The sequence below is a fragment of the Agelaius phoeniceus genome, chromosome 3 (assembly GCF_051311805.1).
Source record: "Agelaius phoeniceus isolate bAgePho1 chromosome 3, bAgePho1.hap1, whole genome shotgun sequence".
NCBI lineage: Eukaryota > Metazoa > Chordata > Aves > Passeriformes > Icteridae > Agelaius > Agelaius phoeniceus.
In genome coordinates, this window is record NC_135267.1 from 57116678 (window position 1) to 57138266 (window position 21589).

Genomic DNA, 21589 nt, shown 5'->3' on the forward strand with positions numbered 1-21589 from the left:
ATATACAAAAGGTGGGTTAAGATACTACTTGCAAATTCTTTTGATGACCTGCGTTAGCTATGTGGTAAATAGGTATGATTCGTGCTGACAAAATTGAAACAGTAATCAATATTGATACAGTAATTAATATTGGGAATAATAAAACACTTAAAAGTTGTAATGCCGAGAAAGAAAGGGAGAGGAGGGGCTCCACCCCTCCCTCCCTGCAGATGTTCAAGGACAGGAGGAAAAAGCAAGAGATAACAGTTACTAAAAATTAACAAAAAGAGGGGAAAATCTGGTTGGGTCCCAGGAAAATGCCAGCTATAAGAGATTTATTGCTTTGATGCTTAAATGCAGTAATATGTTCGTTTTGGCTTACATTGTACTGGCTTGGTGTGCATGCGTAACCCAAAGGTGAATTAAAGAACAAAGAGGAAGAGTAGAGGCCTTCATCAGTGACGACCCCCAAAGACTTGTGCAACCACCAAAACAAGTAGTGGAGCATGTGCAGTAAAGGTGGTGATGAGGGCAGAGGTAGAAGTGTGATGAATCGAAAATGGGAGGAGATGACATTGACACATGGCATATAAGGGGGGAATCTTCACTTGGCAAGCTTGTTCATGAGGTGACAAGGGTCCAGAACCCTGCACTCTGTACCCCGCGGTTATCTTTTGCTTATGTGCTATTATTGGAACCAAATTATCCCTTATTTTTAATAAAATTATATTGTCAATATATATTTTCTAAACTATTCAATTAAAATTGCTGCTATCTCAAATATTGTTTGATTTTTTTATGATGGGATAATTGGGCAAACATAACAGCTACCTTATTATGTTATGTGCACAAAAATCAAAATGGGTACATACAACTCAGTTCTTTCTTTTGTCTTTTTTTTTTTTTGAGGCTGCTCTCGTATATAGACTGAGGTTTTGCACTACAAGGTTCTCTTTGCTATAAAAAGAGAGTCTGACAACTAAAAAAAGTGCAGAAACAACGATCAGGCTGAGAGAGAAATCACTGGAGAGTGTTGAGAGGATATGTTGAGGAGAGGAGTCAGATCCAATTCTTCAGAGCTGGGTGTGGTGTTTGTGAGGTCCTCAGGACACAGTGAGAGATGAGAATCTGACTCTAAGTGAGTCAGATTATTATTTTATTATATTATATTATATTATACTAAAGAATGCTATATTAAAACTATACTAAAGAAAGATAAAGGATACATCAGAAGGCTTCACAAGAATGATCAAGAAAAACCCATGACTCTTCAGAGCCTCAACACAGCTGGACCATGATTGGTCATTAAGAAAAAACAATTCACATGGAACCAATCAAACATTCACCTGTTGGTAAACAATGTCTAAGCCACATTCCAAAGCAGCAAACAGAGGAGCAGCAATCCGATAATTATTGTTTTCATTCCTCTCTGAGGCTTCTTAGCTTCCCAGGAGAAAATCCTGGGCAAAGAGGATTTTTCAGAAAATATCATGGTGACAGCTGGGGAAAAGTTAAAAAGACATATTAGGTCCCAAATACTGGTCTGTGAAAGAGGCCTTCATCCTTCTGAGATGCTCTGTGCTGCCTCAGAGCCAGGCACTTCTCTTTGAGGAGTGAAGGTTTGGGCCTTGGTCACTACTGTCTCACCACATATGCATTTTATAGGAAGGTAAAATTTAGAGGAACAAACCCATTTTACATGACTCTGTACAACTCATTATTCTAAAGAAGTCTGGCAGCCAGCTCATTATGGGCACTCAGTCCAAGGCCATCCATGCATGCACACAGGGCTCTCCCACCACCCTCCACGCTCTGTGCCTTGAGTAACACAGGGACAAAACTCAATGGCATTTTTTGGAATGGCAGCTCTGCTTCAAGTGCTTGTTCCAGAGGCATCTCCCCGGCAGCAACCTGCAAACCTCTGGGGGAACTCCTGGGGCTGGGGAGCCTTCCCCTGCCCTGAGCAGGCGTGCCCTGCTGCAGAGGGGCAGGCAGCAGCCAGCCATGGACGGTTGCCACCATGATATTTTCTGAAAAATCCCTTCACCAGGATTTTTCTCCTGAGAAGCTGAGAAGCCTCAGAAAAGAAATGTAAACAATAATTATCTGATTGCTTGGAATGTGGTCTGGAGGTTGCTTACCAACAGGTGCATCTTTGATTGGTTCCATGTGAATTGTTTTTACTTAATGACCAATCCTAGTCCAGCTTGTCAGACTCTCTGGTGAGTCACGGGTTTTTATTATTCATTCTTGTCCAGCCTTCTGATGTCTCCTTTCTCTTTCTTTAGTATAGTTTTAGTATACCATTTCTTTTCATATAATATAATACCATAAAATAATAAATCAGCCTTCTGAGAACTTGGAGTTGATTCTCATCTCTCACCTCGTCCTGGGGACCCTCACAACATCATAACAATTGGTGACCCCAGGTGAGTGATACCCCAACAGAGGGTGAGTTTTGCTTTGCCTCCTCCTGTGCCCAGGCTGTGTGTCTGGTCAGGGAGCCCTTCCCTCCATCTCCTGGCTTGCAATAAAACTGCACTGCAAGACACACACGCATCGGAAAGGAGTGAACCACAGATCTAGGGGGAGATGTGAGCATGGGAAAGGTGATATTTAATGGTATGTTGGCTGAAATGAACATAAAGCAGAAAGTTTTGATATATCAAAACCTTAATTAGGTAATTAAGCAGGCCAAATTGTCAACTAATTTGGAGTGAGAAGGAACACTGTGGTAACAAGCTTTCACTCTGTTGGTGCAGATGCTTCAAACAGGCATTTTCTTGTGCCTTAAAGCTGATGTGGAAAAAATATTCCAAATATTTATGTCACGAAAATATTCTCAGACTTTCTCCTTAAAATATCAAAGAGAAACATGCCAAACTCTGTCTTTGTGAGAACTCAAAGCACTTACAAATTGCCAGTGTTTAGCAGTCTTTTTAATCTGTAGTATAGTAAAGCAGTTATACATCAAAATTCAAAGCCAAAACTTTTCTGCAAAATTGTTGCTGTGGCTTTTTTTTTCCTAAAGAAAAGTTACATTTCTGCAATAAGTAGCTTTCAGAATTCTGGAAAACCAAGAAAGAGAGATGCCACAACCTCTAGAATACTGTGGGTGATCTACTCTCCTTGTTTGTTTGTCTTTAAAACATAAAGTAATTAAAATGGAAAACAGCACAGAAGGGAATGGAGATAGCACTTTTGTCAGACATTAAAACCGAAACATTTGAAAAATGTGTTGAAAAGTTATCTTGTCCTTCTTACACAAAACTGTGGAAGGAACAGTGGAAGTGGGAAAGAACAGAAAAGGACCTGAGAATGAGAACTGTTACTGTGAAAAAAAAGTCAGGAAAGCACTGGTTTCTACTGTGATTCATTTAGCTTGCATTTCTGTGTCAATCAGCAGAAAGTTTCTCATTTTCACACGGTTCATTTTAAAAACTGTTTCTCTGCTAGGGGAACCATGGAGGCTGTAAGATGGCCCTATGGCTGAAGAGGAGTTTTGAAAGTGTATAACTCCACTCATCTTGTATGCATTTCTTAGGGGGAAAAAAAAAAAAAAGAAGAGCACAATATAAAAAAAAAATCTTCCTAAGTTTCCATTTACATGTTTGAAATCTAGGAGGAAATGCTCAAATTCCCAATAAGCTAGTAGTACAAAATAATTATTTCTTTATAGGGGTTAAACAAGAAGGTCTTGCAACTACTAATCTGAATGCTTCTTCTGCAAACCTGGTGCAGTTCCACTGAAGACAGTCTGAAATTAGCCCAGATTTGTACCAGAGGAATTTGGACAATAGATGAGATGATTGAGCTGTAAACATTTTCCCACGGTTCCTATTCCTAGTTTTCAGTAGCAAACATCATTTTTCCTTGCCAAGTAAAGCCAGCTGTTTATACAGAATAAAGCAATGTTTGTGCTCTTTCTGCAAATATAGTGCTTAGGCTAAGGACTATAAATCCAAACTCCAACATAAATGCAAACCTCTGAAATGCACAGAGGAGGAGTAAGAGATTCCAAGAAAATAATGTTTTAATAGCAAAGCAAAACACATCCATCCAAAACCAAGAAACTATCTCTGCACAGGGTGAGGGATTCTACATATTTGGTAGTCTCAGTAAGTAATGCCATAACGTGGTCCATTGCCTTCACTCTGCAGCAAAAGCTTCTCTCAGGGCTCCTGAGGGCAGGAGCAGCCCCTTTCCCCTCACTCCAGCAGGGCAAGTGAATCCTTGCAGCTGCTGCACAGAGCAGAGGCACAGTGGGGCAGGTCCCTTGTGTGTTGCCAGTGCTTCTCTGCACCCATCAATCCAACAGGAACAAACTGCAGCTACTGGCTGTAACGGCTTTGTTGGTATTTGCTGGCCTCTGAACAGCACCTCCAAGAAGAGAGAGGAAGGAAGCACTGAACAGTGAAAAGGTACAATCCCATTCTGCATCTTTATGCCCCTCTAATAACTTCATAGAAAGGAAAGAGCCTTACTCTGAATTCATAGCTGTGTGTGAAAAGAGCTTTGCCCCCACCTATGTTTTTCTTTCAGCCATTGGGAATGAATGGCTTTTAAAATCATACTTTTAAATCATACTTACTGCTGTTGGTGCTGTTGCTGTTCACTACAGAAAGAACTGTGCAGAATAACAACCATTATCTTCAGTGCTAATTGTAGGAGATTCATCCTTGAAAGAAAATTACATCCCAGACTAGCAAATCAGCAGCTCACCGTATTCCGGACAGCATACCTCGGAGATGATACGGCACAGGAGTCACTTCCTCATCACCAACCAGCACAGGCTGCAGATACAGCGTGGAACTGACTCATCCCACACCAATTCTCCCAACTAAGTGGCTGCATGCTTGGTCTGACTGGTTCACAGCCTGCTGGAAAAATCTCATCAACAGGATGACGTAAATCTTAAATATCCAGAAAAGATAAGCATGTAATAGTGGCTTGTGCCACTAGCATATGCAAAGATGAATCAATTTGAAGCAAGCTAAAGCCAGGCTTCTTTCATTAAAAGAAGCATGCAAAGTGAAGGAAATGTTTATTGTGGTCAAGGAACACACATTAGATGGAGCTAATAGCACTGAACAGTTTTTAAGATTACCCAATATTTCACTTCTGCCTTTCAGTTTTGTGTGATGCTGACAAACTTTAACACTTTCAGTTATCTTTAAAAATTCGAATTGCCTATCCCAGAGTGGATATTACCCAAAAGCTCTAAGCACAATACTTTGACAGTGTCTGACAACAAAACTGATTAAATGACATCATTTCCTTCTAATGAAAAATTTTGCTAGCTGTTTATTTATGATGCTCAGGTGTTTATATTATATGCTTTGTAGCAGGAACTTAAGAGCTGCTGGTTTCCTATTTACATACTTCTACCATAACAGAGAACTATACCTGCAGCTCAATGACAGCATCCCCCATCCTCAAACAATAGTTTTAGTATTGCTGTGGAACCCAAGAAGGAGCATCCTTACAGGAAAAAAAAGCAACCCCAGAGAAAAGAATGACCCACTTTGGGTCAATTTGTGTGTGTCGTTTGATGGGCTGCATTGGTGGAGAGCCAGGCCTTTCAGCTCCTGCTCCCCAGAGGTTTCTCTGAGCCTGTAGCCGGACATGTGGGCATCGGACTGCAACTTCTCCCCTGGACATTTGGGGTTGAAATAAGCTTTGGACTTAGGAAAGTATGGCACTGGCAAGGGGGCACAAAGGATGTAAGGCTGAACAAGAAGGACAACTGATGGTGAAATGAAAGTTTTGAAATGTCACATTCTGGTCTGGAAGTGTGTCTACTCTACTGGAAGCCACTGAGAGATAAAATTGCTAATAAAGACCTATATGCCAATAAATTATGTCCTCTATCTTGCCTTCTCATGGACTGTTCTCTGTTCCTTTCACAAATGCTGGATTTGACTACAGTAAACACATGCTATTTTCCTAGAAATATTGACTCTGACTGTTTCTAGTAGTGCATTTGCAAGCCCAACAGGCTGCAGATGCCAGTGCTAATGCGCTATGGGCCATTTTTAAGGGGGCAATATTCCAGGGCCATCTTTCCCTTCTGCAGCCATTTCTTGCTGTAGGAAGCAGTGATGCTGTGCATGAACATCAGCAGTATCATGGCACTGCGGAAACAGCAACACAACTAGTGCAGAAATTACCAGTGCCAGAGGCTGTACCCTTTCTTGCTGACCCTCTGCTCGGGAAGACATGCCTGGGCAGCCCACATTTTTCACCAGAAAAGCTTTATTTATCTTTTCAGTAGGTGCTGTATATCAGTTGAATACCAGGTCACTGAAGAAGAGGTAAGGGTGTACTGAAGTCGATTTGAACTTGATTTATGAGTTGTTATCAAATTCTTACTGACTAGCTAGCTCCTGACAATACACAAGACACTTAGAGGGAACAGATGGCAACAGGAGGTTCAGCTGTTTAAATGTTCCTCTACCATCTGGCATACATTTTTGTTCATGCAGGTAAGGACTGGTGAAGAGAAAGCATCTCTGTCTTCTCCTCCCTCCCTTTTTTACCCCCCGTAGTCCATTTTGCATTTTGTTCTTATCTGCAATTCTCCCCTCTACTTGCAAATGTTTGTAAGTCATGAAGATCTAATGATGAGCCTTGGTAAATCAAGGAGGAATACAGGTCACATCCTTAGCAACAGAAGGGACAACAATCTATAAGAAAAGGCTCAGAAGAAAACAACTGGCTTTGTAAGACTTCCTTGGCAAAATAGAGGAGTGGTTACATTAAGTGTTACACAACCCTAAAGTGCAAGAGGTTTCTGTTCTTGATTAGTCTAATGCTGAGCTTGGACGAATTCCTGCAAACAGAGGCTAATGTTAACATGAATAAACAACTAAAAGGTGTAGTGTAACACTGAAGATAGTCTCATAAACTCTTCAACAAAATAAATGTCTAAGTCTGTTTCTAGGTAATGATGATTGATTAAACTTAAGCTTTTATATATACACAATCCTCACACATACAGCCATCTGATACGCTTAATTTACACTAGTTATGAAAAGACCACACATATTTTTTTACTCACACCTGCCAAAAGCTTTCTGTCTTTCAGCCTAGTTACCAGGAAGTATCTCATTATTTATTAATGGCCATGTTTTTACAGTTTACTCTTCCCACCTGTAAATCAGTTAAATCAGTGTCAGATATATTTGATTTCTTCTTAGACAAGAATAATTCTTTTTTTTTTTTTTAATGTTCCCATGAATGAATTACAATGTGTTTTCACCATTTGTTTATGGTAATTATTACAGCCAACTTGGCATAAGAATGTCTCTGAGAAAACTGGAGAAGACAACCACTTAACAAGAAGGGGATGGGAAGAAAATAAAGGTTTGTACGTTTTTTTTGATCCATTTTTGTACACTTTGTAAGCTGGGTGATAAACTAAGGTACTGGGAATGTCACAGGATCAGTGCACCTAACTTTTGTCAGGATCGGTGCTATATCAGTCACTATCTCTGAACTCTTTGGGGCAGAGTTGATGACTTCCAACCACAACCAAACCCAGTCAAGTTGTGTGAGAGTCTCCATGCAGAGGAAACTGAAAAACCCACAGATTATGACTGTTTGAGTTCAAAGCTAAATGTAGAACAGCTCTGTTTCTGCAGATGCACAATCAGTAGATGCAAACTGAATGTAACCACCACAGATTTTAGTGATAGTATAGCAAACTCACTGCCCTCATTTGACTTTATTGGACCTCAATGAAAAGAGCATTAAGTCAAGATTTCTGGCTCCTAGTAGAGACAAAATGAAAGGAAAGGAGAGCTTTAGGTGTTACATAGCACCACTTAGCCAGCACAGGAAGAAATGCTATATGGAAAACTTAGAAAGGTCTCTAAAAAGCACGGGAGAGTGTATCCTAAAGAGTCTGTAAGTAACATGGCAATGGCATTGGCCTAGAGTTTGCTGTACTTTCTTAGTTCAACTTAACGGCAACTGTCTGTCAGTGCTATATTTTGTCTAAGAATTTCATAAATGTTGCAGAATAAAGATTAGCTTTTTCCAAACTCATCCATAAGTTTGACAAGAAAGTCATGCCTGAACTGCCCCTCTCTCCTGCCTGCAATGAATTTTCCCCTGAGAGCCCTAAAACTATAACTGAATAGACCTTTTTCAGTTTACAAAACTCAATCTCAGATGGCTGGAAAACACATCAAGGTGAATTGCGAAATAGAAAAATAATCATCTTATAAAAAACTGACCTTGATGTTTCCATGTATTTAACTTTGGTAAGTTCAAGTGTGTCTCATACTCCTATGCTCATTTAGAAATAAATGTTCAAAATTGCTGTTACAAAAGTCAACACTTGATCTTGAAGACTATTTCAAATGTATTCAAATTATGGTTTTTTAGTTTTATGTTATTATGTTTTGCAGTACATAAGCTGGGTGACCAACTGTATGCAAATATTTATTCTCCCATTTTTCTGAAAGGGGATTTCCTAAAGATTGACTGTATGTTTGACATTAAAATCCATCCCTGCTTTGTATACTCCTTGTTAATCTTGCATCCTGACACCATCGCAGCTCCCAGGCTATGAGGTTATCAATAAACTTTAACATTAGTAGCAGCAAATGAAGATTGATAGACAAAGTTAAAATCATGCAGCTACAATGCATTTCCTATATTGTACATATTTGTAGTAGAAATTCCCTGTTACCATGAGAATATCTGAACAGAAGGTGGATTATTTCCCTTAAAGCTTTATAGTAATGAGTGGCTACAATAAATATTTTATTACTTTCACAGCTACTATTTTTTTTTTCCAGACTGAAAGGGAAGATAACATAGTGTTGTCAGTATGCAAAGTTTCTCTTTCATCTATCAGCTGTGTCTGATTCACAGACAAACAACACTTGGAAATGTTGTCATGCTCATCTGTGGCTTCAGTAGGAGGTGGTGTTTGTCTACAGTGTTAAAAGGTTAATTTTTGGAAGGTGTACTATAATTATTTCTCTGTTGGGGCTCCATGACATTTCATGGTCCATCACACGCCACAGAGAATTCCTGTATTAGCTGTGGTAAACCTTATAATAACTGCTGCTCTCTTTATTGACCTATGCAAGTGATTTCTCTTTTTCAACTTTGTTGCCCTGGTGGTGGACTTCGGCATTGCAAACACCATCTGGATGAAGTGGGGTTATAATTCAATTGTTGGTTAATTAGAAATTCTGCAGTTCAAATTCAGGTCATTGTCATTCTGTCTGTCACTCACTGTAACTGCGCCATTCAGGAATGGTGTCCCATACTGTCAGTAATTCACCCATGATAATGTAAGTTGTTCATAAATGTTTAGCTTTGAATTACTTGGTCTAAAAATCACACGACCTCTGATTGTTCCTCAGTGTACCACATTATTTAATGCATAACTTGAGGTCATGATGACTTAAATATATGTGTAAGGACATGGCTGAAGAGTCATGTCCTACTCTCTTTAAAACTCCTTATTAAGATTTTGTTTCTCTATTTTTTCCCAAGGCCTCCTTACTTTAATTCAATATGCAAAATAAGTACATTAGATTTTACTCAAAGTTTCCCCAAAATTGTTACTAGTTTTACTTAAGGTAGCTGCAAGGTTTGGATCATATTTGTTTAAATTGAGTACTTTTCTACCTTCATCTGAAGCCTTGCATCAATAAAATTTATTATGAACTTGTTTTTCTTTCTGTGTGGTTAGAACACTATGGACAGGTGGGTCTTGTTTGCTCTGGCCAGCATCAAGGTGTAAGGAAGAAATATTGATATATGAAGAGCATGCTTTTCCATCTCAGAGAGGGATAGGTCTCATTAAGATATCATCTGTAGTAGCTTTTGGGGTGGGGTCATTGACATGAATTACTTATAAACTAATTTGACTTTTCTACTCTGGCAGATCTGTCCCAGAGTCAGTAAATAATGCTGCTGTTAAAGATAAATGTCATTTGTTGCATTGGGCATTTATGACCTCTCTGTTTCTCTATTCTGAATGTTTCTGTAATTTGCATCATTTGAAATTTCCTTTTATTACAAAACCTCATATTTCGTTACCTGAACTTTGTCTAGACAGTTGTGGCCACCAGTCACTGAGGTGAAGATCTGGTTGGCTTTTGCAACCCCTTCAGGGAATCCTCCCCCAAAAGCAGGGTTCATTGTTCTTCTGTATTGAAATGGTGGAGCTATTCTGAGGCTGCTGCAACAGTCCATGCAACTTCATCCTCTGGTTGTCCAAATTCTTGCTTTGTCATCAGAAATGGGAAAGAGTTTAATAAACTCCTCAGTGGTTCATTGTATGGCACCCTTGGAACCCTCTCAGGGAGAGGAAAGTTGTGCAGGATATCTCAAAAACTGCAGGTGAGCCATTCTTGAAAATTGCTTTTAGTGTAATTTTCAAGGAATCCTGGACTTCTGCACTGCCAGTGGATGAGATACAAGAGTCCTTTCCTGATATCCTGTATTTAACTAGCAATATTTATTTTATCCTACCTTGTGTCAAGCTCTGACAACCCAAGACAGTCAGCTCTGCGTGCACCTGGGAAGTACCCAGAACTTCAGAAATGCCAGCAATCGATATGTGAGAGAGTTTTGTGTTCACTTGCGAGGTGCTGAACAAGGAACCAGCAAGCACAACTTAGAGTCCCTGTCTGTTTTGAGTAACTGCTCCCAAGTGGTACAGTTCCCCCATTGAGTGAAAGCTCAAGTGTTTTATTTCCAGGGTGAAAACACTCCCAGAAAGAGCCCCTAAAGTTGCACACTGAGATTCTGCAGCATGGGGCAAAACCAGAAATCATGTGATTTCAACTGCTTCTGGATAACATACATAGATGTGCATGGAGTGGGAAGTCACAGAGTGTTTCTTACATGCCACATTTAGCACAGCTCAGTGCTAACCTTGGTGCAGGCTCTAAGAATGGCAGTAGATGTAAAATGCTATGGGATAAGTGTGGAGACGGGGACCACTCCAAGGCATAGTGGATACAAACAAAGATCATTTGCTCCATACGATAGGCAGAAATGAGGCCCAGGACTGCCAAGTTTGATATATCATTGCTAGAAATCCAAAATAAGGCCCATTGCTCACGCTACAGGGTGAAATGTGTTTCAGGTATTAAAAGATTGCCAATTTCATATATCTTAACAGTTTTGAAGAAATTATCCATATACCCAGGAGAAGGTGTTGGAGTACTGTGTTGTGTATGCTAAGCTGGATGTGAAGTGCCCTGGACCCGACACTCATCTGCCATGTACAAAGAGGTGCAAGATCAGAGGGACTGCAGAATTGGATGTGCTTTATCTTAGCCAGACCCAACACCTGGGTGGGTTGTTGAGGACCACTTTCTCTCTTTAAGATTACACTAAAGATAATTTCAAATCTTTTTTGTTTTCTCTTTATTGTACTTGGTCAGAATGGGGCCAAGGCTCATTGAGTGTTAAGTAGGCACTGTTGATTGGGCTGTAAGGCTGAAAAAGGCAGAAACTTAATGATTATACAATCTGAAAAACAGGAAGGGCCAAAAGGGACAGAAAGGCTTTCTTGGAGAGAATTTATTCTCCAGTAAAATGACAAACTACATTTCATAGATTTTGTTATCAGTCTTCTTTCTACTGTAATCCTATCAAGCTATATGAAATCTCAGGGGAAACAAAATTTATGACTAAAAGGTTCATGTGACAGATCATGCATACTAAAAAATAACTGCACTGGCTCAAGCCCTGTTAAAAAGGCACACACAGCAGGGTGAACACATCACTTTCTCCCAAATAAGCCCAACTGCCACAGGTGCTGAGCAGAAGTGTAATATTGTAGAACAGGAATCATACAAGGTAACTGCTATTTCAGGAGGAAATTCCCTTCCTGTCTCTGGTGAGTGTGTTACTCCTAAGGAGACATTTTACAGGGAAATTCGCAGAGGATGTGGCTGGTCCTTCTCATAAAGCCTTCCAAAAAGTGTCGCTGTTACAAGCGGTTTCGACGTGCCATGCTTGCTTTTCAAACGCCCGTCACGTAGCACCTGGTGGGAAAGGGAAAAATGGCACTAATAGTCGACTAACAGAGTAGCAATACTGCATTGTACAGAAAGAATAGGTTCTTAGATGCTGAATATTTTGATGCAACACTATTAAAAACAGTCACGGTAGTGAAAGAAAACAGAATTCTCTCTGGGTCTGCCACAGCCTCCCCACACTCTTGGGCCCAGAAATCCTTAAACTTTCCTCTCTCTTTAGAAATAAAGCCCATTTTCTGCACCTCATAAGAAGGTGAGAGCGAGACTAACTATTTTGTTAGATTCCCCTTAGTAACTCATATAAGGAAACAAAGGTCATATGCACATCTAGTACATACTTCAAACATTTTTTGATTTGTGGACCCCAGAACAATTTTCAGATGGAAATTGAGAATTTCAAGCTACTGGCCATATATAGTTTTTCCTAGTTCCTTTTTATGTATCAATTTGAAATCACTGTACGCCAACTGTGATCACCTGTAAGAACTTGTTTTGCCCTGTGACAAAAGGTAAGCATGTATTTGTTAAGAAAATACAGCCTATTGTTTTAAAATTAGACCACAATCATATCTTTAGGATATCAATAAATTCTTTGATGTGCCTATTTTTACAGAAATCTCATTCAAAAACAAGAACGAAGGGTGAACAATGCTTTTCAATTTCCTACATCGTAAAAAAGTCACCCTTGTTTCCCCTAAAATTTTTCAGGTCTTTCTCACTGTCTTCATTGTCTCTTGTAAGCTGTTAAATACTTCTTCCAAATCAATTAGGATTTCATCTAGCCTATTGCATAAAACTAATCTAAGGTTTATGAATGAAAATATCTTTTGCCAAAAATAAAATATGAACTGCCACATAAAAAAAAAATAAACCCCATAAACCCCTCAAAAAATCACTTTTAACATTCTTAACTGCATAGAATCTCTGCTCTTACACACGATACTTCTAAGTAATTTTTTTTTGTTTGGACAATTTCTCAGAGTATTTTATTTCTTTTTCTCCTAAAATGACCATTATGGGAAACCTGTAGAAAACAGCTCATTGAAAGTTGTGGTTTCTTCATTTATGATCTGAAGTGGGGAGGCAGATTTGCTAGATTGATTCAACCCTCCATTTAAATCTGTCCCCTTGGGTTCCAGACAGCAGAACCAAAGAAAGCAGTTCTTGGATTGGACTTTGCTGCCAGATCAATTTTCAGCGCCACAGTGTGAGAAACCTTGCAACAAGCAGCTCCAGGGTGTCCCATTACCTCGAACTCCCCAGGGGCCAGCTGCACCCCGCTGTACAGCACTTCTGGGAAGATGTAGCTGGTGCCAAATGTGCCACTGAGGGAGAACATCTCAAACTTGGTCTGAGCCGTCTCCACGGGCTGCCCACACGTGCTCAGGTTTGTGCTGGGACACTTGAGCAGAGTGCAGATCTGTGGGAGGAGGAGGCAGAAAGGCAAAACACCACTGAGCTTTCAGCAACCATGAGCTGGATTTGGTAGCAAACAAAGTTCCCAGGATGCAGTAATGGACAAATGTTTTTAGATAGCTGGCACATGGCCACACTTACCTCTAAACATGCAATTACCTGCCAATGGTATTTTATGAGAGAACCATGAAGCCCATCAAATGCACCCAGGACATAAACTTCATCTCTCCTCTTGTTTGACATCTGGTAGACCAGATGACAGCAAAGGTCTCCTTGGCAAACAGTGTAATTTCCATCCTTGTGCCCGAGTTCTCTGAAAGTGAATATATCCTTCCGGACAGTTCCTGAGAAAGTGTCGTTTTCTCCAGGAAACTTCTCAATGCTCGTGGCATGCAAACTCCAGTTGATGGCAGGGGGGTAGGTGGGGGAAAGACGGGGGTGTGCACTCAACTCTGCCAGCAGGAGACGTCCCTCCTCGGTGGCACTGTCGTAGTGGTAGGCAGCAGGTCCCTCTGGTGTGAACAGCCCACTGCCTGCCAAGGACACCACCAGCCCCCCCTTAGCCAGCACCACACAGCATGGCTTGGCAGGGGTGCCAGTCACCCCCCAGATCACACCAGCATTGCTTTTCAGTGATACTCTTTTCATTCAATACAGTACTGAGAGGTTTTGGAATAACTTTAAAGCACTTAAAAGCTGAAATACCCATCCTAGTGCTAAAGCTTAGGTTCATTTAAAAATAAATCATAGCTCTCAGAGTGGCATATTGGACAAAGGAGACAATCATGGGGGTAGTTATGTTTCACTGAAATACACACAGGGCTGTGGCCTAAACTCAATCTATTTAGGGCAGGCAAAAATGCTCCTTTTTAGTTTTTGCTTTGATTCAGGGAAGAGTAACAGATGCAGCTACATCCTTTTCTCAGTAAAGAGAAAAAAAAAAAAGGCAGTATGTTGTCACCTTATTGCAAAAGTCCCACACCTTCTTGGTGATTTCTCACAGGCATCTCCTCACACAGCACTGACTCATTCTTCTTCACAGCACAACCAACAAACTCCAACTCCCTTCTCAAGCAGCTAACCCACGCTTTTGTAGCACTCATCTTCTTATTGGACACAGCTGTGGCCTGTTAAGCAGAGGCCTGTTCCTAATCTTTGGTGATTAGCACAGCTGCAACTCCTCAGGGGTGAGATTGCCTTCTGCACTATTCTCTTACATTCTGTTCCTCCACAGCAGTAAATATATTTTCAGAGCAAAGAAAAACATAGTATCTCAAAGCCCTCAGCAGCCACAAGAAAAAAGAGAACATTTTATTCAGTATACAAGTGGAATTCTCCTGTTGGTTTTACTCTACTAGGTTCTGATAAAAACATTTTTTTCTCCATTTAGCTGTTGATTGAATTTTAAATAGGAAATGCTGTCTCTAGATGGGAGACTGAAAATTTAAGTGAAACTTTTTGCTATTTTATGAAATAAAATTTCACTTTTAAGTTATCAAAACTTAATGTCTATTTTTCTACTTTTAGAAATGTCTAGTGTCTTAATGTCTATTTTTTCTATTTTTACCTTTTTCAGAACATTCAACATTCTTTTACCTGAAGTTGATTGTTGCATTCAGTACCAAATCACAAAGATCTTTAGTCCCATTAAAACACTGTTTTTCAGAGACTTCACTATGACTAAAACATTTCTGTCTGCTTCTGAATCTGGGAACAATTTCTCTGTTCCTGAATGCAACTCACCTGTCATTGCCTTGGCGGTGTTGTGAGTATTTGCAGAAAGTAAATTGACACCCATGCCCATAGCCCAGGCAGAGTGAAACTCAATTGCAGTCAGAAAGGGCAGGACGTTCATCCAAGCTGTAGGGAAGAGCACAGTGTCCACCTGCATCTTGCTCACCAGGACCACGGCAGGCTCATAGAAAAGGATGTCAAAGCAAGTGAAAATGCCAAACTTCCCAAAAGGAGTCTCAAAGGTGACAGCTTCTGGCTCTTTTGGATAATCAAACTGAGTTTCACTTCTAAACAGATTGTACTGCAGGTGAAGAAAATGGCATATTAGAAACTGAAAATAAGGTAAGATTATGAACAGCTTTTGCATCTGAGACAGGCTTTAATGCACAACTGGGAGTTGAAGTAACTGAGCTGGCTAGCATAGCTTGTTTGTATCCAATCAGCTGACCCTCCCTCCTAAAAATGGGGTGGCTGTGCCCCATCTACCTCCTGACACTAATGCCCATCCAGTATTAGCTATACTCCAAGACCAAGGGCCAAGATGTCCCCTGAGAAAGCACTGTCTAGGTTGGCTACGAATGTATCAAGGAAAAGCTAATCTTTAGTGAGTATGGAAAATTCTGTCACTGTTTTCTTACCATTTACTGTCATAAATGTAGCCCTCAAGTGCTTGGCAGCTGGCACGCACTCTGCAGCTACAGTGCTCCTGGGAATAATTTGCCTGACTGGTCAAGCAATTACTTAGTTTTCCTTCTGTCCATAAGATAATCAAATCATCCTAGATTCGTTGTCACTTTTAATAATGTAAAATTACTGTATAAAACCATCTGAAATTGGTGCCAGAGAGCTGAAAAATTTTTTGATAATAAATTAGAGGTTGATGCTGGAGTATTTCCTTACCTTATGGTAGCGAGCCACCAGTTTGCCCTGTGTGTCAAAGACAACATCCGTATTGTACTGGTACCGACCGTCCCTGGGGCAGCTGGGATCACTGGAGTTACACAGCTTCTTGTCCCCGATATTTGCAACCACATAGATGGAGTTATTTCTGGCCATGCAGCTGAGTCGTTCCTGCACTGGTGCTGGACCAAATCTACTGCATTTTTAGTGAAGGAAAAAAAAAGTCTTATAGAATTTTAAGTGCCCCATGTAAAAGTAATGCATTCAGAATTACTACACCATTAACTGCACACCCCCAGATGCTGAAAAAGCAATAGATCAAATCATAGGTTTTGTTCATTTTCCTCTCTGTTCATAGCATCATTTTAAATTGCCAGTCTCTTTTATCTTTAAAAAATATCCTCCCTGTGTTCTTCTTTCCTGTATCCTTTACAATGTTATTTTCTGTGTGGATAGAAAATAACAGCTAACAGTTTCCAGCTAACATTCATACAAAGATGTGAAGAGCTTCACAAAGCAAAGACAAGAATAAATCAGTACAGAGACACAAATCTTAAATAGCTTAAAAAGCAAATTATCAAGCAGCTGTAAGCCCTGATTCAGAAGAAAATTTTAGCCTTTTTTAATAATTGTTGTCTGTATGCCTTTAGTAAAAAGTGGGCACAGCATTTACAGAGCTGAGGACTCCTGAAATCTAGCTTCATAAAGCCTCAAAAGAGAACATAAAAGGTTAGCTTAGACATGAACTCAGTCTTTTCAGTGTCCCAAGCTGACACACGTTGGGACCACCTCTATGTGTAACACAGCAGATGTGCAAGTGGCTGGATTTCCAAAAGATTTTTCTTTCAGATCTAGATTAATATTTTGTGCAATTTCGTTTAGAAATCACTCAGCCACCTGAACTGAGGACTGAATCAGCTTGTCTGATCTATGCAGCTACATGATAATAAAATAGCTTCCACTTACAGAAGATTTTCACAAGTGATCTGAATCAATAAATTTGCGCATGTTTTTAAAATAATTATTTTGCCTAAAACATCCTCATTTTTGTCCTTTTGCAAGTAAAACTGTCTCAATGCTCTTACCTGACATATTCCCATTACCATTTAATTAAGAACTCTTTTTGATGCATCTCATTTCTACAGTACTTGTGAATTTTTATAGATTAAAGAATTAGCAGATCTTAGTAATTTAATGTGAGCTGCTTAAGACTCCATGAGATAACAGGCTGAAATCACCTAAACCACTGCAGAAGGAATCACCTTGAGGGGTCAGTGCAGGGAATCCAATTCACCGCTGGATCAGGGATATCCTCCAGGTAGGGGTAGATGGATTCTCTTGTGAATTGCCAGCCATAGATGCCATTTTCAGGAGTCACAATGATGTGGGCACCCTGTCACAACAGGCTCCGTTTAAAGGGCACCCATCAACAGACAACCAGGAGGGTCAGCAGGACCAGGAAACATAATGGACAACCCTCACGGCAGCCCTCGTACCTGCTGGGCAGCTTCCTTGATGGCCCCTTCCAAGACATCCATGTTTTTGTTCATCAGGGCCAAAGCATCGCTGGCAGGGACGGGCTCCTGGGTGGGATGTGGCAGGATGACGGCGTGCTCATAGACGGCTGCCATGAAGGTGTCAGAGGCAAGGGCCTGAAGGGCTGCGAGTGCAAACACCACAGCAGGCAGGAGAGCCTGGGAAGGGAGCATGGCTGCAGTCTCCCAGCTCCTGGGTCAGCATGGGGAATATAAACTGGAGAGAAAGAGGAGGAGTAAAGATTAATATGTTTGCTTTGGCAATAATCTTCTGTTAAGTAATCTGAGAGATTTCTCCCAAAAAGTCAAAGAAGCATTTCTCGGAATCTGATCTTGCTGCCATTATGAAAGGTTTTAAATAGAAGTAGAACAAAAGGCTAAGAGAGCTTGTCAGAAGCCATGTTAATGTACAAGGGGTTCATTGGAAGGAGCATTTGCACATTTCCTTTGCACATCTCTCTCCATGCTTTTGAACCCATCTCGGGGAAAGCCCAGACTCCCTTGGTTAGGATACACTACTCCAAATAACCTTGCTGCACATGGCTGCCATCAGTGGAAACTTCAGCCACAGCTGAAGACAGACCACCTGTGTGGGGTGCAGCCCTCTTGCTCCTGAGCGCAGACAATTCAGCGACGTTTATGAGACATGTGGTCCTGCCATACCTCCTGCTTTTGTCCAATGGCTTGTTACAGTTCAAGTGGGTGCCTTGAGAGTGTCCTCTCCACCAGGCTCACACTGCAGTATAAACTATCCCTTGAATTGTGCTGACCTCTCTGCCTAGAGCTAACAGACTTGCTTGTTTTGTGAGAAAGAATTTGACAACACATTTTTTTCTTTACTATGAAAAGGAAGATTTTGTACAATAAGCAACTTGAAATTACTCATGGAAAGCACCATTTTTTCTCATGGAAATAAATTTTTAGCATAGTATTTTGTAAGTAGAATATTGCTACAATAGTTTTAGATCATCCCTAGAAAAATCTTAGTTAGGGCCTCTGGCACTTTAGTGAGGGTAAAGGAGCATAACCTGACTTGTCATGTACCACTTAGAAGAAATTAAAAAAAAACAAAACCTTCTTCCTCCTTGAAAAATCTTCCTATTCCCTATGTAGTGTCAACCAAAAGAATGATTCTTCTTTATCAGCACCAAGGCCTCCTCAGGAGAAGCCAACACTTCATCAAGTCTATGATTCTAAAATGTCATTGTGCTCACAGCTGGCTGCAACATCTGTGTTCAGGGCACAGGGCTCCAGAGCAGATAGCAGGGCTCCAGAGCAGATAGCACCAAAAGCACAGCAGAGGCACAAGTTTTAGGAAGCCCTGTGTCTGGAGCCTGGAAGTCACCCAAGAGGAGGTGGCAGGCAGACAAAGGCAGTGGGCTTTAAACAGAGGAAGTCTTGCACAAAAGCTGGGAATTCCCCAGGGTAGCCAAAAGATGACACCCATGTAATCACCCTTTCGGGAAAGACTCAGCATCAAAGGCAAGGGAGCTGCCAGCATTGAGCAATTCTGCCTCACACAACACAGGGAAGTCACTGAGAAGCCACCACTGTGCTGCAGCTGAAAAAACATGTTACTTACCAGATGTACCAAAAAATCAGGCATAGTATTGCTGCAGTAACACAGTTCAAGCAAGCCTGAGTCCCAGAAGGAAAACAACTTTGGGAAGTCTCAGCAGAGACCAGCATGGACACATTCCTCCCCAAACTCAAGAGCATGAGGTGCTGGGAGAGGTAGGCCCCAGCATGGGCCACCCCAGCTCAGCACAGCACAGGCTGGAGTAGCAGGGGCTTTGAGGGCTGCTGCATATCCTAGGGGGAGCTGCAAGGAAGGCTGGTTGTCTGAGCAGAACCATCAGCACACCCACCACTCAATAACCAAACCCCAAACATCTCTGGTCCCCAAAGATCTCTGTAGGAAGACCGTCATGAATAAGACACACAATTTCCAAATTTTGCCTATTGCAATGTGCTTTCTTATATCCACAGATCACTCTGGCAGAAATCTTGAAGCTAAAACTGCATGTGCACAAAAATCACTTGTATCTGGCACCCAAGTTTCTTACCTTCTTTGGTTCTGACGCAGCAGTCAGGTAACAAAAGGGTTTTTTCTGCACTACTCTCGAAGAAGTGTTTATTGTTATTGGTGGTTACACGCAGCCTTGTTTTTATACAGAGGGAGCTGGTATGTGGGTGATGGGTGGACTTGCACAGGATTACTTTCTGTATGCTTGACTCACTTCTCACAATAACAGATTTCACAATGATCAGTGTTATGCAATCTCTGTAGCAAAAAGAATTCAGTGTCATTATGGCTTCTGCCAGTCTTCTGTAGGAAAATGCTCAACACACCTTAACCAAACTACAATGGCTTGAACAAAATCCTGGATTCAAGATACTCACCACATTCAGGGCTGAGATCCTACACCTACCTGCACACACATTCCATTATCCAGAGGACTGGCATCAGCAGTGAACAAACCTGAAGAAGTCACCTCTCAGCTTTGAGACTGGCCACACACTCCTGCTGAATCCTTTCTGCAAGATGAGACCTTCCCAGGTGCCATAACTTAAATCCAGATCCTTTCCCTGGGAGAGAGTTGTGGTATCACCCACCAGTTTCCCTGGGGACAAGTACAGTGAATGCACTGAGTTTGTACCCATGGGAAGAGGACCACACTGGATAAACCATTGCTGGACTGAGATCAGTCTGTGGTCACACAGTAACTGACTCGAATAGTGAACAATGTTTTAAGACAGTGTGGCTTTAGCAGCAATAATGTTGAGCTTCCATGAGTCAGAGCACGTTGTCTGGGGCTTTTGATAAACATGTGATTATATGAGACATGTCACTGTTATGTCCCGTGTGACTATCTATTTACATTTGGAAATAAAAATGGTCATATGGCACACAGCAGCGGTAATCAGTGCTGGAGTTTGGAGAATATTTGCACTCCCAGTGTCTCACCAGCTCCAGAACATGGGATTGAGGACCTTGAGAGCATCATGGTAAAAATCTTGGATGGGTAAAAAAACCGGCTAGATGGCACTAACTTGGGTGGAAATGTTGATCTGTGTGAGGGTAGGAAGGGTCTACAGTGAGAGCTGGACAGACTTGACCAATGGACTAAGGACAATTGTTCAAGAAGGTGAAGTGCCAGATCCTACGCTTGGGGCACAGCAACCCCAGGCAGTGCTACAGGCTGGGAGAGGAGTGGCTTGAGAGCTGTTTGGCAGAAATGGACTTGGGAATGCTGGCTGACAGCTGGCTTAGTAGGAGCCAGCAGTGTGCCCAGGTGGCCAAGAAGGTCAATGGCATCTGGGCCTGTATCAATACCAGTGTGGCCAGCAGGAGCAGGGAAGTGATCATCCACTGTACTTAGCACTAGTGAGGCTGCACTTTGGTGCTCTGTTTCGTTCTGGAACTCTCACTTTAACAAGGGCATTGGAGTGATGGAGCCTGTCCAGAGAAGGGCAACAAGGCTCCTGAAAGGTCTAGAAAACATGCATTATGAGGACCAGCTGAGGGAGTTGGATTTGTTTAGTCCAGAGAAGAGGAAGCTCACAGGAGACCTCATCACTCTCTACAACTTCCTGAAAGGAATTTGCTATGAGGTGAAGGCCAGTCTCTCCTGCTGTGCCTACAATGAGAGGACTAGAGGTAATGGCCTTAAAGTGGGACAGAGGAGATTCAGGATAGATATTAGAAAAAAAAATTTTCACTGTAGAGATGGTCAGGCATTGGAATAGATTGTGCAGGGAGGTGGTTGAGCCCCTGTACGGCACCGTCCCCACCGCTGCCACCGCCTGATGGTGGGGGCTACCTGAGGATTTACTTTGCGAAGCAGGATGCAATGTGGTGCTAAATCAGCTTAGCTGTAGAGGGAGTCTGTCGTCAGACTGTGCGCCGGCTTCTTTTCTTGAGCTTAGGGAGAGGAGAGCGTGAGGAAGACTACTGAGCATTCCAAGGGTTAACCCTGCCTGGAGGAGGCTGTGTGAAAGGGC

General features: G+C 41.5%; 1 protein-coding gene across 2 annotated transcripts; it reads right to left on the reverse strand.

Annotated features, from left to right (window-relative positions):
- Positions 1-11365: 11365 nt before the first annotated feature.
- LOC129117854 (pantetheine hydrolase VNN2-like) lies at positions 11366-20343 on the reverse strand. Of its 2 annotated transcripts, none has more exons than XM_077175339.1 (8): positions 20017-20343; positions 17546-17801; positions 17312-17442; positions 16050-16242; positions 15159-15450; positions 13575-13948; positions 13249-13419; positions 11366-12005 (listed from the first exon to the last, which is right to left on the reverse strand). In XM_077175339.1, the coding sequence occupies exons 2-8, from the start codon at positions 17756-17758 to the stop codon at positions 11886-11888; spliced, it is 1494 nt and encodes a 497-aa protein (XP_077031454.1). In that variant the 5' UTR covers positions 17759-17801; positions 20017-20343; the 3' UTR covers positions 11366-11885. The 2 variants fall into 2 exon arrangements, with proteins under 2 accessions (XP_077031454.1, XP_054484749.2); XM_054628774.2 differs by lacking the exon at positions 20017-20343 and adding an exon at positions 19651-19974.
- Between the last annotated feature and the right edge of the window lie 1246 nt (positions 20344-21589).

Coding starts and splice junctions, on each gene's coding strand:
- LOC129117854 (XM_077175339.1), bottom strand. CDS start 17,758: ATGCTCCCTTCCCAGGCTCTCCTGCCTGCTGTGGTGTTTGCACTCGCA. Junction 13,949..15,158: donor CACCGCCAAGGCAATGACAG/GTGAGTTGCATT, acceptor TGTCCTTGGCAG/GCAGTGGGCTGTTCACACCA. Junction 12,006..13,248: donor TGGCCCCTGGGGAGTTCGAG/GTAATGGGACAC, acceptor CTTTCCCACCAG/GTGCTACGTGACGGGCGTTT.